The sequence below is a fragment of the Chenopodium album genome, chromosome 5 (assembly GCF_948465745.1).
Source record: "Chenopodium album chromosome 5, dcCheAlbu1.1, whole genome shotgun sequence".
Classification (NCBI taxonomy): domain Eukaryota; kingdom Viridiplantae; phylum Streptophyta; class Magnoliopsida; order Caryophyllales; family Amaranthaceae; genus Chenopodium; species Chenopodium album.
The window spans coordinates 70,813,276-70,827,292 of record NC_137838.1 but is presented as its reverse complement, the minus strand read 5'-3'; the positions used below and the strand labels follow the sequence as shown (position 1 = coordinate 70,827,292).

Below are 14,017 nucleotides of genomic sequence, written 5' to 3'. Positions count from 1 at the left end.
TACAGCTTTTTGAATGGATCCGTCGTCGCTTCGCAATTTTGTGAGAAAGTAAATTCTTGTGCTGATTCCGTAACCCGAATCCGAGCCACAATCAATAGTAGCCTTGCACAACCGGCGACCAAATTAAGCACAAATAAAACCTTGTCTTTCGAAAGAGTACGAAAAACCTTGTCTTTCGAAGGAGATCGAAAAAATCTTGTCTTTCGAAGGAGAGAAACCCTTTATTTCGAGGGAGACATTATTGCAACCTCAAAACAAAAAGCTTAAAATTAAAGTAAATAAAGATTGGGGCTTTCCACCGGTGAAATCCGATGGAAGCCCCTTTAAAATTGACAATGGAGACTAGGTTTAGGAGAGAGAAGAGTGAAAAGAAGGCTAGGGTTTTTTTAAGAGGTTCTCCAACTGATTTTTCTAATTTCTCAATAAATTTATGAGATTTTTCTCTACGGTTTTTGAAATCCCAAATAACTTCTAATCTTACTTCTTTCATATAATCTCCTAAAAATGCATCATCTTATGCACAATCTCTCACTAAACTAAAACCAAATTCTTACCAATTTTTCTATGTGACTTTTACTCTCATCAAAGAACCAATTTCTTTCTTTTCAACTTTCATAGCTCAAAACCCATGATTAGATAAAAACCCAGGCCAGATCGAATTCCCAGTATATTTCATTTTATTTCATTAAATTCCTCCAATTTGGTTCACCCCAATTACATAAACCCAAATATATCAAATTCCAATCTTTCTCATAATAATGGGCAACACTATGGCCCAAACCTGTAAAAAGTGTGTTCAAATTTGTATAATGATCAGAGCAAATATATAATTGAAAGTTATATTCTAATCTTGAAATTTGGAAATCTTGTGGTCTTTTTCATCTACTTAGAAATTTGGCGCAAAATAACCCAGAATTAGCCAACTTGATTAGATGTTATAAAAAGTTATGTATAAACAATATAATCAGCACGAGTCTTGTTTAAAAAAATGATAAGAAAGTACCTAATTCTTTTTTGTTATTTATATTTTATGGTTCAATTATACTGATTACATATTGTTATTGTGGGGATTATGGTACTATTAGAGATATTAGCAAGATAACATAATTTCAATATAAGCAAAGAAAGTAAGAATTATATTGCGTTTAGGAGTTTCTAAAAAAAAAAAGAAAAAAAAATTGCGTTTAGGAAATTTATTATGGAGTGCATAACAAAATTTAACCAAATTAATGCAGAAGAAAAACTTAAACAACAGAATAACCAAATCTAAAAGACTAGAATTATGGCAAACACTACTACATGTATATTAATCCCTTAGCACTAGCACCCTTCAATGCTTGACTCCATTCAAACCATGAGCGAAGTACAAGAAAGTGGGGTCAGTAGCACCATCCTTGTAGTAAGCCATGACCGTAGCACCATCATCGTGCATACTCTCACCCACGAAAAACTGAAGATCATTGAGCTTCGACATCAGAAACTTAGTTGCTGCCTCGACGTTCTTCTTAAACTCATCAGCCTTATCACCCTCTAACTTGGCAGTCAAGTTCTTGATGTACCTCTTAACCCATGCAATAAACTGTTTCTTATCATAGGCAGGTTGTTCTTGCAGCCTAAAGTTGTCGACAATGTCGACAATCTTGATAGCCTCCTCGTCATCAACAACTTCTTCATCGTCTCCTCCTTCGGCAGAAGGGTTGGCACCAATGTCGACTTCAATGTGACCGCCTTTCACAACCCACTTCCCTTCTACCTCCCAAAGACACCCATTGAAGAGTTCGCTGCACCGGTACGAGTCGGACAATAGCTCGTCGCCGCTAATGATATCCTCGTACACGATCATTGTTCTAGACTTTTTTTTTTTTTCCTCTCTTCTTTTTAAGAATAAGAATCAATCTATTTTTTTTTCTTGTGTATTTTTTTGTTGGTCTTAATGTAATATTGTTATGAGTATATATAGAGAAACTTGAACCGCCTTTAAGTAACCTAATCCTAGAGAATTACAAATTTTGCAAAGGCATGGAAACTTTTCTTTCCTAAAATAAAACGGAGTGAAAAAATTAAGGAAACCTAACAAAGGTAACGTAGCATACAAGATATGTAATTTCCTAAACTATACATCAATCTCTTAAAACTTTAACAAAAAATTGATTATAGCTGCCAGAGTTGATTTTATTTCATAAACTTTACACTCTATAACTTAGTTTTGGCTATATTTTCTATTTTTTTTTTATTTAAATAGTGTGAATTGGAATTCGGACGATTTCCCTAGAAATTAAAATTAATTCCTACTTTGCATTGTTTTAAAAACTTATTCCCTAAATGGTGTCCATGTAGGATCGGATATTAGTTTTTTTTTTTTTTTTTTTTTTTTTTTTTTTTTTTTTTTTTTTTGGTTTTTGGTTATGTGTAGAACCGCAAGTAATGATAGCGGTTTTACATGTACAACCGCAATTGTTGGTACCGGTTGTATTTGAAGAAACAATATTGCTAATTTTCTATTGGCGTTTCTTTTTGCAAGTTTTTTTTAACCATCCCACTGATAATCTGATATAATCTCACCATTTAACCCTGCAAGTTTTTATTAACAGCCTCAATTGCAAAAAATTACAAAGAAAAACAGGAAGAAAAAAAAAACATGGAATTGGAGTTCCTGAGGTTGAATGCTGAGATATTCCTCTAAATTCATAATTGTATAAAATTATCTAGAAAATCAAAACAAAATTACAATTAAAAGCTGAGTTTAGAGAAAGGAAGGACAGAGAAGATCAAACAAGATTTGAGGTTTACAATTAAGAAAACAAGAATGAAAGTAGAGGAGAGAGAAAATGGAAAAATAGAGTTTGAATTTTTATCATCATTGTGCAGATTTGTACTGTGTACTCGTACTACAGTAGTATCATGTAAATCAGTAAAGGTAAAGCCGCTATTATTATTTGCGGATTTGCGGTTCTACACATATTAAAAAAAATTATAAAAAAAAAAAAAAGCTAACATCCGTTACTATGTGGACACCATTTAAGGATAGATTTTTAAAACAATGCAAAGTAAGAATTAATTTTGATTTCAACAATGTCTAGGGAAATCGTCCCAAACATCTAGCGTATTTACCACCATTTATATGCGTATACACAAGTGACTAAGGTTTTTTGTTTTTTTTTTTTTTTTGTTTGACAATACAAGTGACTAAGTTTGTGCTACCACTAGTTGCATAATAATACAACACTATTTTTTTGCTTATTCGCTCATTTGATAATGTTCCTACTGAGTAAAAATAGTCTCATTAGTACCATAAATGCTTATAAGAATCCAGTACATAACTAATACAAGAATTCTTTCTTGTTTATCTCTCAATTCCTTTTATTTTTAATCATTCAAGTGCTTCATTTTCAAAGTTTTCATATCAATCTTGTGAATACTAAATTGATACAGAACAAAAATGAATGATGGTTAATACATGAAGGAACCTGGAGAAATAGAGTCCGAGATTGCTGAAGCTGGTTGTGCTGACAAATTCTTAAGAAAATTATTTTCGTACCGCCATCCAGGACCTTTAATGTTGCCCAAAGGACAAGCCTTCAATGATGTGCCTCCTTATCCAAATTGGTTGTCGGAAGAAGATGTTGCTTACTACCGGGACAAATTTACACATACCGGCTTCAGTGGAGGATTGAACTATTATCGTGCTATAAATCTGTATGTCCCTCCTCAAACTTACACTCATGTTTAGTCTTCATCTATTACACTAGTGGGAAAAGCCGATAGTGGGATACTAATCCAACTATTTAGTATAAATGAATGCATAACAATGGCTAGAGACTGCCATGCCTCAGAAGAACATTGTGGGATGCATGTTTGGTTGTCTAGAAATGACAAGGAATTCGCAAACTTAAAACAGTTAGCACCAAAATGGTTGTTGCTTCAGTTTCATCAGCATCCCTGAATGTTGGGTGCTGGTTATCTTCCAAGCTTGAGAAATTGCTGGGTGTTGCAACACACCGTTTCTAGCAGTGTGTAGGATGGCGTTTTCAATGTCTTCGGTGTTACTGTTATTCATATTGAGTACATTGTAGACTATTAAGAATGCATGGTTCGTGCAGACGGATGCACGATCCACATGGTGCATCTCTTCCAAAAAAAGCGGAAACAACATTGCATAGAAATATAAAGAACATTTAGTTTAAGTGAAAAGAACATATTATAGAATTATAAAGAACATCGTATAGAAATGTAAAGAACATTCAGTAAAGTGCAAAGAATATGTTATAAATTGTAAAGAACATAACGTCTAGTTAAATAATGTTCTTTATGTTCATGTTCTTTGAATGTCACAAATAATATACTTTTTATTTGTGACATATGTTAATTGTTTATTTTGAATGTTCTTTGAATTTTGTCTTTAGATTATGGTGATTGAATAAAAATAATGTTCATTACATTATATTATCATTAGAGGTGATAAAAATTTTGGGTTGGACTGGGCCTTAACATAATATCTCGTGTCCAAAAAACCCGAAAAATGTAGTGGGCTTTTCGGGTTTTAATGGGCCAAGTTTGGATTTTTAACTAAAAATGCATTTTTAGGCTTGTCTAACCCGCCTTATTTTCGGGTCGGGCCGAAGTTGATCACCTCTAATTATCATGTTTTTAATTAATATTACGGATGTTCTTTAGATGTATATAAAGAACATGAAGTTGGATGTTTTTTTTTACAAAATAGTTATATGTTCTTTATAAAACAACTATATGTTCATTACAATACAGCTATATGTGATGTTCTTTATGAAATAGCTATATGTTTTTTACAAAATAAATGTATGTTCTTTACTGAACAACGGAATGTTCATTCTGCCTTTTTTAAGAGAAAACGGATGCACGAAGCATCGTGCATCCGCCTCCATAGAGAAAATTTCAGTGTTGCAACACACCGTTGCTAGCAGTGTGTAGGATGGCGTTTTCAGTGTCTTCGGTGTTACTGTTTTTCATATTGAGTACATTGTAGACTCTTAAGACTGAAGTTATACAGCCTAGCCATCCTGCAAACCGGCATAAATAAGCATGCTGTTTGTCTGGTCATTCTTTGTTTACCATCTTTATTTTTACTGCAGAAATTGGGAGCTCATGGCACCATGGATGGGAGCGCATGTAAACGTACCAGCGAAGTTCATTGTTGGAGAATTGGATCTGTCTTACCTTAAGCCTGGAGTGAAGGAGTATGTTCAAGGCGGGGGGATGAAAAACGATGTACCACTTCTGAAGGATGTGGTCATACTTGAAGGAGTAGCTCATTTTTTACAGCAAGAGAAGCCTGATTTGATATCCAATCACACCTACGAATTTATCCGGCTTTCCCTTGATAAAAGATTAATTTCTAATTGAACAAATTTCGGACAGAGGTAGTAACAAAGTTAAGTAAAGTTTCCTCAAAAACAAAAAAAAAAAAAAACATAAAGACGCTGATTTACTATAATTTTCATCAAATTATTTAAATAGTTCAGCTAAACAAATGATATGTATGACCTCAACAACAACAGCCACCAACCCAAATTTTTATTTAGTTTTTCTTTAAAAAAAAAGGCAATAAGGAATTCTGCAACTTCTTGATTGTTGCTTTCATAGTATTAAAACACGGACGCGAAGTCTTGGTTGGGCCGTTTTGTAAAGAAAATTCAATTGACCGAACTGAGATTGTCCGCATCAACAAGGGTATTAAAAACCCTGGATTTTGTCCGAATCAAACATTTCTACCCTAAATCATCCCTCATTGAAAATTACATCTATTATTTTACACAAAAGTTACTTTCTAATCAAAGTTACATCTATTATTTTACACAAAAGTTACTTTCTATTCAAAGATATAGTTAAAGATTCCCACATATCTCCCCACTAATGGCTCAAATCTCTTATTATGCCCCCATATCACTTCACTAATGGCTCTAATCCTCTATTATCTTGAAATCAAATTTGCATGGAAACAACCGTGACATGGTCCGCAACCAACGCATCATAAGCGTTTCCGCGACACCGCAACCGTTCCCGTGATCGTAACCAAAACCGCATTTTCGAACCATGGTTGCTTTACGGCCTCTGCAACTTACTAAAAGTATAAGTTGCATATTGCAAACTGTTTTATTACACCCATCTTAGCTATCCACTAGCTTGGAGAAAGACCAGAGCCAACCGCAACAGATAACATGCCAAACTGTTGGGATCAACTCCTTACTGGTGCAATCCGTTTTTCAACATTAAAATTAGGAAAATTTGCGAGGAAGGTCCTTTTATGAGATCGACCTTGTGTGGAAGGTCCTTTTATGAAAAAGGTGGCACGAAAGGTCCTTATATGAACATTGGGTTGCGAGGAGGGTCCTTTGACTGAATTCCGGCGTTGACCAAGATTTTCCAGCCAAAAATAATCACGTGATGTGCACGTGACCACTTAATTGAGGTTTTTTAGGTGGTGGATGTTCGAGGTGTGGGTTTTAATGGGTGGTTTTCGTAGGTGGCCGGTTCTGGTTCTGGTGAAATCAAACACCATAACAATTAACAACCATAATTCTAATTGTAATTGTTGTTTCCGAGCTTAATTTAAAGGGGGAAAGGGAAATCAAGGGAAAAGAGGGAAAAAGAAAAAAAAAACCTCATTTAAGTGGTCACGTGCACATCACGTAATTATTTTTGGCCGGAAAAAATTGGTCAACGCCGGAATTTGGTCAAAGGACCCTCCTCACAACCCAATGTTCATATAAGGACCTTTCGTGCCACCTTTTTCATAAAAGGACCTTCCACACAAGGTCGACCTCATAAAAGGACCTTCCTCGCAAATTTTCCTTAAAATTAGCGTCTATGAGACCTGTTATACCAGCAGTTATATTTTCACCTGGTTTGACAGGACCAACGCCTTCTGGGGTGCCTGCACAATATAACCAGTGAACTTTCAGCTGAAAATAGACATGTTAGCTACGTGAAGGCATGGGTTTCAGGGACAAAAGAATAGAGGATGACAGTGCAGGGGAGAGACATGCTTTTATGCGTCAGTAAATACAATATCGGTATATCAATATAAGAAGTTGCCATACAGTATCAGGTTAATCTCATAAAGGAGATTATCTATTGGATAGTGTAGAGCTGCGTCTGGCAAACCAAGAAAAATTTCCCTCAGTCAGAATTAAATAGTTACGTTGTTCTTAAACATTCATAATTGAGTATTTGATACAGATTCACTCAAAGATCCTCTGCAAGAGATGACTTTTAGGCTATGTTTGGATAACAAAAATTGAAAGGAAAGGAAGGGAAGGGAAAGGGAGGGAGACAAAGTTCCTTGTTTGGATAATATGTTGGGGGAGGGAAGGGGAGGGGGAGGGAGGGATCCATTTTCCCTCCTCCTTTAATAAAGATCATCCCTTCAAAATTGGAGAGATTTGGAGGGAAAATGGAGTTCATCATTTCCTCCACTTTCCCTTCCTTCCCCTTCCTCCTATTTCCCTCCCTTCCATTTACCTTCTAATTTGTTATCCAAACATAGCATTACTCTCCACTATACATTCTTAGCAAGGGTATAATGGTTAAATCAATCACAAAACAGTCCTTTTTAAGGAAAGGAGGCGACATTTTTCTTGCAATTTAAACTGGTTCGCGGTATATATTAGTATATGACTATTAATACAAAACAGAGGGAGGTAATTTAATGGATAGCAAAAATATACAGCATAATGAAAATCCTGAGTTAGAGGAAAATACAGCTAATTTGTTGACATTGTGCTAATCTGCTATTTAAATTAATGATGATTTCCCCAGAAAATCACAGCTCCCAATCAGTTGGGCAAAAAAATAAAGGCAGTAATGACCAATGATAGATCGAAGCACAAAATGCAGAATAGTCAGAATTTTATATCAAAGGAGAAAATTTCAATAAATAAGATATCAAAGTACCTGTTAGGATCACATCTCCTTCCAGAAGTGTGACAAAAGAGCTTATATGGCTGACGAGGAATGGAACTGAGAATATCATATCTTTTGTTGACCCCTTTTGCTTTATTTCTCCATTAACCTTTCGTCACATAAACTAGTTTAGATCTTTATTAAATAATCATAGGCACAGAAACACTTTTAATGTTCACTAATAAAAACTTCACAACTTGATATGGTGAACACACCTTTAGCCACAGCTCCAAGTTGTGAGGATCAAACACTGCAGATTTAGGACTGAAAAATCAAACATAGGAAATCAAATAATTCAAGTGTATAGTTACTGCTTAGCAAACCTTAGGCACCTAGTCTATTTATAATCTCATTATAATTAGACTAGGGTTAGAAAGCCCAAAACCCTCAAACTCACTCCACATGGCCGACCATACTAGAGGATGAGGCCCATCACGGGCCTCGTCCTCTCGTGCTCGATCTAGGCCCTTTGTGAGACCTTATAGGATCCGTCCAGTTGGGCTTTGGCTATTTTACTAGCCCAAAGATCGTGAGTACCTCTAGCTATGATAAAACGACGACCTAAATGTCCGAACTTAATTATCTCCATAATTTAATCCATTTATATATCTAGTAATTGCACACGACGAAGACATAAATCCTTCAGTAGAGTACTTCATAAAATAGGTTGAAGATGAGGTCGTCTGAGGCTCAAATGGACAGATGAGTCATCTTTTATTTGGAAAAATATCATCACTCGTTATGGTGTGCCGCAGTCAATGGTATTCGACAATGGACCCTAATTTGAATCGGGCCAACTCAAAAACTTGCTAAGTGACCAGGGCATCACTCACTGTTTTGCCTCGGTCGGATGCCCACAGACCAACGGCCAAGTAGAAGCTTACAACAAGCTGATCTCTAACAACATAAAGTGCAAGCTTGAGAAAGCACGCGGCAAATGGGCAGACGAGTTGGTCAATGTACTATGGTCCATACGTACAACTATGAAAAGTTCAACAGGAGAAACCCCATTCTTCCTAGTCTATAATGTTGAAGCCATGCTCCCAAATGAGATGTCCGAGCCTACTCTCCGAGTAATGCTATTTGATGAAACATCTAATTGGGAGACCATGAAAACCGCCTTAGACTTCCTTCCACAAGCTAGAGGCAATGCGGCGCTTAATCATGAATACCGTCTCAGAATGACAAGGGCATATAACCGCAAAAGGTCTAAGCGGCCGCTGAAGATGGAAGACTTGGCGCTACGGAAGATGGAAGCGGTAGGCCGAGCCAATGAGGATGGGAAATTAACCCCAAACTGGGAAGGGCCCTACCGAATCAAAGAGGAAGTCCGAGATAGTACCTATCATCTCGAAGCCCTAGATGGTTGTCCTATTCCATGTACTTGGAATACGGACAACTTGAGAAAGTATTATGCTTAAAAATTTTGTACTTAGCCAAAAAAGTTGTATATACAGCTAGGTTTAGATGACCGAGCATTGTAATCAATGCTTTACGACCCCAACAATGTAATTTTGACAAAATTAATGAAAAGTCAAACAGTGTTATTTAAATTTTTGCCATTTATTTATGACTATTCATTAAGTAGAAATGCCGAATGAAAATAATAACGACGATGCTTGTAACATAGCAGCTCAACCTCTAAAAGGCATTTCAGAGCGTCTGAGTAATTGTTTAGCAAGGGCATCCCTTAGTTAAACAACTCAGCCACAAAGACTGAAAAGTCCATAAAATTGTCTGACCTCACCACGGTCGGACGGATGAGCATCAGGTTGCCATAAAAATCGCCTAAGGTACTTCTACCCAAATGTAGGCAAGGGCACGCCTACGCGTATGAGCCCAGCCAATACTTAAAACTTTCCAAGTTGAGATATTACTTTAAATTTCATGAGTTGCGTCCGAGCGATAGTGTCAAAGGACATCTCAAACAAATCCAATACAACAGGCGTATATATAAGGGATAATTCAGCATTAACCTTGTCCAAGGGCAATCATTATTATGATTTGATTAATTTACTAGTCTTCATACCCTTCAAGGCATAAAATCTAATAAGTTAATCAAACCTTTGAGAATTTGGACTAGGCAAATGCCAAACAAAGAGGCTTATCCCTAGTAGCAGTCGTATGAAAAGGTAAAAGCATGAAAAATTGCTCAAAAATGATAAGTATGGAAAAGCATGAAAAATTGCTCAAAAATGCTAAACTGAAAGAACTTGCATAAAACCAAGCCGCTCAAAACAAGGCGGTATAATCAAATTTATGCAAGACCGCTCAAAACATGCTACCGAATGTGAAGTAAGAGATAACTAAGTACTGAAATCTTAAAAAATTGCTGCTGGAGAACCCGAGCTCTTCACTCGGCCGACTTATCATCCTTTGTAGGCTCTTCCAAGGTCGACTCTCCCTCGATGGTCGCATCATCGGCAGGCTACACCTTGGCTATCTCCTCTTCACCAGTCGGCTCAGTCTCACCCTCCTACTCATCATCTTCCTCCTCGTCCTCAGAATCAGACGAAGTAACTCAAAGCTCGGGAGAGGGCTGTCCGTGAAGGACTTATGTCTTCATCATGTGTAATTACTAGATATATAAATGGATCAAATTATGGAGATAATTAAATTCGTTCATTTTGGTCGTCGCTATATCATAGCTAGAGGTACTAACAATCTTTGGGCTAGTAAAATAGGCCAAAGCCTAATTGGACGGATCTTATAAGGTCACACAAAGGGCCTAGATCGAGTATGAGAGGACGAGGCCAATGATGGGCCTCATCCCCTAATGTGGCCGGCCATGTAGAGGAGATTAGAGGATTTTTGGCTTCCTAACCTAGTCTAGTTATAATATGATTATAAGTAGACTAAGTGCCTAGGGTTGAGAGTGTTGGATTTCGGTGAGTCCGACCCATCACGAAAGGAAACCCGAGCCAAGACCACACTTGTAATAATTATAACCATGAATCATAATTAACTTAAACACAAGATTAAGAAAGAGATTAATACCTTTGGCGCGTGCTTCGCTCACTAATTGAGTTCTTACTTCGAAAGCTCTTAGCCCCGCTCACACGAGGACCTCCAACGAAGTTCACACGCAACCCGAGCACCGAAAATGGTCTATTGCTTAAATTAGGAGTTATCTAAGCCCGACCTAAACCCGAGTAATTTAATTGTATTCAAAGGTTTTCACAATGGTGATGCCTTTTTCAACACTTACTCTAGTGTTTTTCCTAATACCCCAAGTTGGGTATTTATAGGGAAATGCAAGAGTGAGAAAAGCTCACCCATCAATGTGGGAGATTTAATTTTTCCATTTTATTTTAAATTAAAAATAAAATTAATAATCAAGTTACTAATAATCAACAAGTGTCATACTCTTAAGAGAGGTTAGGTGAGGACCATTTGGAGAAGGGGGGGGGGGGACCAAACTTGCTCCCCACTCCCTCTCCCATAGCCGGCCAACACAACACCAAACATCTAATTAGTTCGCGCCACGTGTAAGCCCCACACTTGGGCACCAAGGCACCCAAGGTGGGCTGCCTTGCCGCTGCTACCCTTTTCAGCCCAGTAGGCCACGCATGCTTGCTGTGCGGGCTTGGTTATGGCCGAAGGCTGCTGCTAGCAAGCCACAAAACTTGTGCGGGATGCTAGCTATAGCATGGTAGCACGCCACACACTAGGTGCGGGCTGCTAGCCGCAGCTTGCTAGCAAGCCTCGTACTTTGGTGCGGGCTGCTAGCCTCGACTTGCTGCTAGTATGCCTCGCACTAGGTATGGGCTTCTAGCTAGCCATGTCAGCCAAGGTGCACTAGCACACATTGCTCGCCACCTTGCTAGGCCATATGCCCCTATCACTCGGACATTCCGATGCTGGGGGTATTTTAGTCATTTTGTTGATATATTAGTAATTTTCTCGTCTCGTCTTTTATTATTTTTGACTCGACTTGTGATGCTCAGATTCGACGCTCTAAGCTCGAATTTCCGGCATCTAAATATTAATTACTTGGGCGACTCATTAATTTCTTCTGATTTAATTCGTCGCTTCGCTCCGTTAGTTGCTTGGGTGTGACCCGAAGGGTTAAGTCAAGATTAAGATGTAATATTAATTATACATTAATATTACTGATCGGAAGCGGCCTCCATCTAGGCATTCCGATCACTTGATCTCGCTGAATAATTAGCTTTCTAATAATTCCGAACCCTCTATCGGAATAATATACTTGTTCGAAGGACATCATTCCTTTCAACCTCCCACTTGTCCTTCCGGAAAACTGCGCATTTAGTGTATAGTCTTTTTCCTATGTCACTTAATGTCTCTTCTTGAACTATAAGGTTAGTTTATTCGTCATCCTTATTATGTTCAGAAGTGTTTCTCGATCCCGAGTCCGATTGTTAATAAACAGATGATTTCTAGAATCCATCCGAGCACGGCTATGCATTTTATAGTCTCGCTCTTCGAGAGGCCTTGTAAACAATAAAGACATCTTCCCTATTTTTTAGTAGGGGGACATTCCCAGTCTTGTAATGTAGCTTCTCTTACTAAGAGGACCTAGCCGCCCGAGTGTTGTCGTTATAATCCCCTTTTACGGCAGACGTTGACAACATCAAAGCGGACTAGTACTCAAACAAGAGAACTCACAATACTCATGGTCGAGGAAATAGGTTCCGATAGCCATAATAAGAAGTATACTTATGACGATTTTTAATCTCTTAGAGTATTCTCATATGTCGACCCAGTATGGTTCCAAACCAATACTGTGCAAATGATTTATGAAAATCATGTCCTTATGGCACAAGAAACGGTGTTATAAATCAAACTACACACTAATCTCAAATGGTCATTAATCGTCCATCATTTAAATAACCTTGATTAGGGATAATTTTCGATTATAATATTCAATGTTCACTTAATAGGTGTTTCCTTACCAAGATCGGTCTTGATACCCTATTTTGAATATTCTCATAATCGAATGGACTCATTATTTAATCATAAACTACAATTAGATAGCAAACATAATGATAAAATATTGCATGAAATTTATATTACTCCAAAACATGAATGGTTTTTCTTAGTGTCTTACATTAAAATGTTCAAACATTAACTAAAACACTAAACAGGGAAATCAAAACCAGTCTCCCACATACCTAATTCTCATTGCCTCAACGTGTATACAGTAAAGGTGAAAATAGAAAGTGTTAAGATCATTATAAAAAATGAGATAGTATAAGTGTGTAACTTCTCACATTCGTCTATGATTTCCTGTCTTTATTACATCATTTCTTGTCTTTGGTAGAGTTTCGTCCTATTGCCTTTAGGGGTGTTCATAAATCAGTTCAAACCGAAAAACTAGACCGAACCACCCCGGACCGGACCAGACCGAATTAATCGATCCAGTCTTCAGGTCTTGAAATTCATTTTTTCGGTCTTCGGTTTGGTTCGGTCCAAAACCCTATAAAAACCGGTCTTGGATTAGACCGATTTTTTTAAAAAAAACATGAGTAAAACCTTAAATAATGGTTAAAATTATCCTTAATAAGCTTAGAAAATTTTAACTTTTTAAGTTTATTTATACTAAACATACAAAAAAAAAAAAACGTAAAAATATAGTTTTTCCTTTACTTTTTATGATTTTTCCATAAATTTATTAAAAATTTAGTACTCGTTTTAAAAAAATTCTTAAATCGGTCCAATGCGGTCCAGTTCGGGTTTTGGACCGATTCTTTTGGTCCGGTCCGGGTTCGGTCCTAGCTTAATCTTTCCGGTATTCGGTTCTTAAAATTCTAATTTTCTATCGTCGGTCCGGTTCTGGACCGATGAACAGCCCTAATTGTCTTCACTTAACCCATCTTTGTTTCATCTTTGGTGTTGACTGCTCTATATTAATAAGGAAAATTGTAATCTAATAGTTTCACCTTTGGTCGCTCTTCCACAAACAATCCCACCTTTTGAAATTCCAAAAACAATCCCATCTTTTATAGGGATCTTCCACTAACAATCCCTTTGACCTACAACCTGTTAAACATGTTAAAAAAAATTTCCCTTTTAAAAAAAAAAAAAATTTTATCTCTTCTCCGACCACCAGTTACCA

General features: G+C 37.0%; 1 protein-coding gene and 2 pseudogenes across 1 annotated transcript; 2 read left to right on the top strand and 1 right to left on the bottom strand.

Moving 5' to 3' along the window:
* LOC145633093 (epoxide hydrolase 1 pseudogene) overlaps positions 1-5,379 on the top strand; it is a 32,056-nt pseudogene extending 26,677 nt beyond the window's left edge.
* Positions 980-1,893, bottom strand: LOC145630969 (translationally-controlled tumor protein homolog pseudogene; annotated as a pseudogene).
* A 3,542-nt stretch (positions 5,380-8,921) lies between the features above and the next one.
* Positions 8,922-9,359, top strand: LOC145633092 (uncharacterized). Its single transcript, XM_081685385.1, has one exon. It carries the CDS (start codon positions 8,922-8,924, stop codon positions 9,357-9,359), a length of 438 nt encoding a protein of 145 aa, XP_081541511.1.
* Positions 9,360-14,017: the final 4,658 nt, after the last annotated feature.

Excerpts from the sequence above, each read along its gene's own strand:
- LOC145633092 (XM_081685385.1), top strand. The coding sequence starts at position 8,922 with ATGAAAAGTTCAACAGGAGAAACCCCATTCTTCCTAGTCTATAATGTT.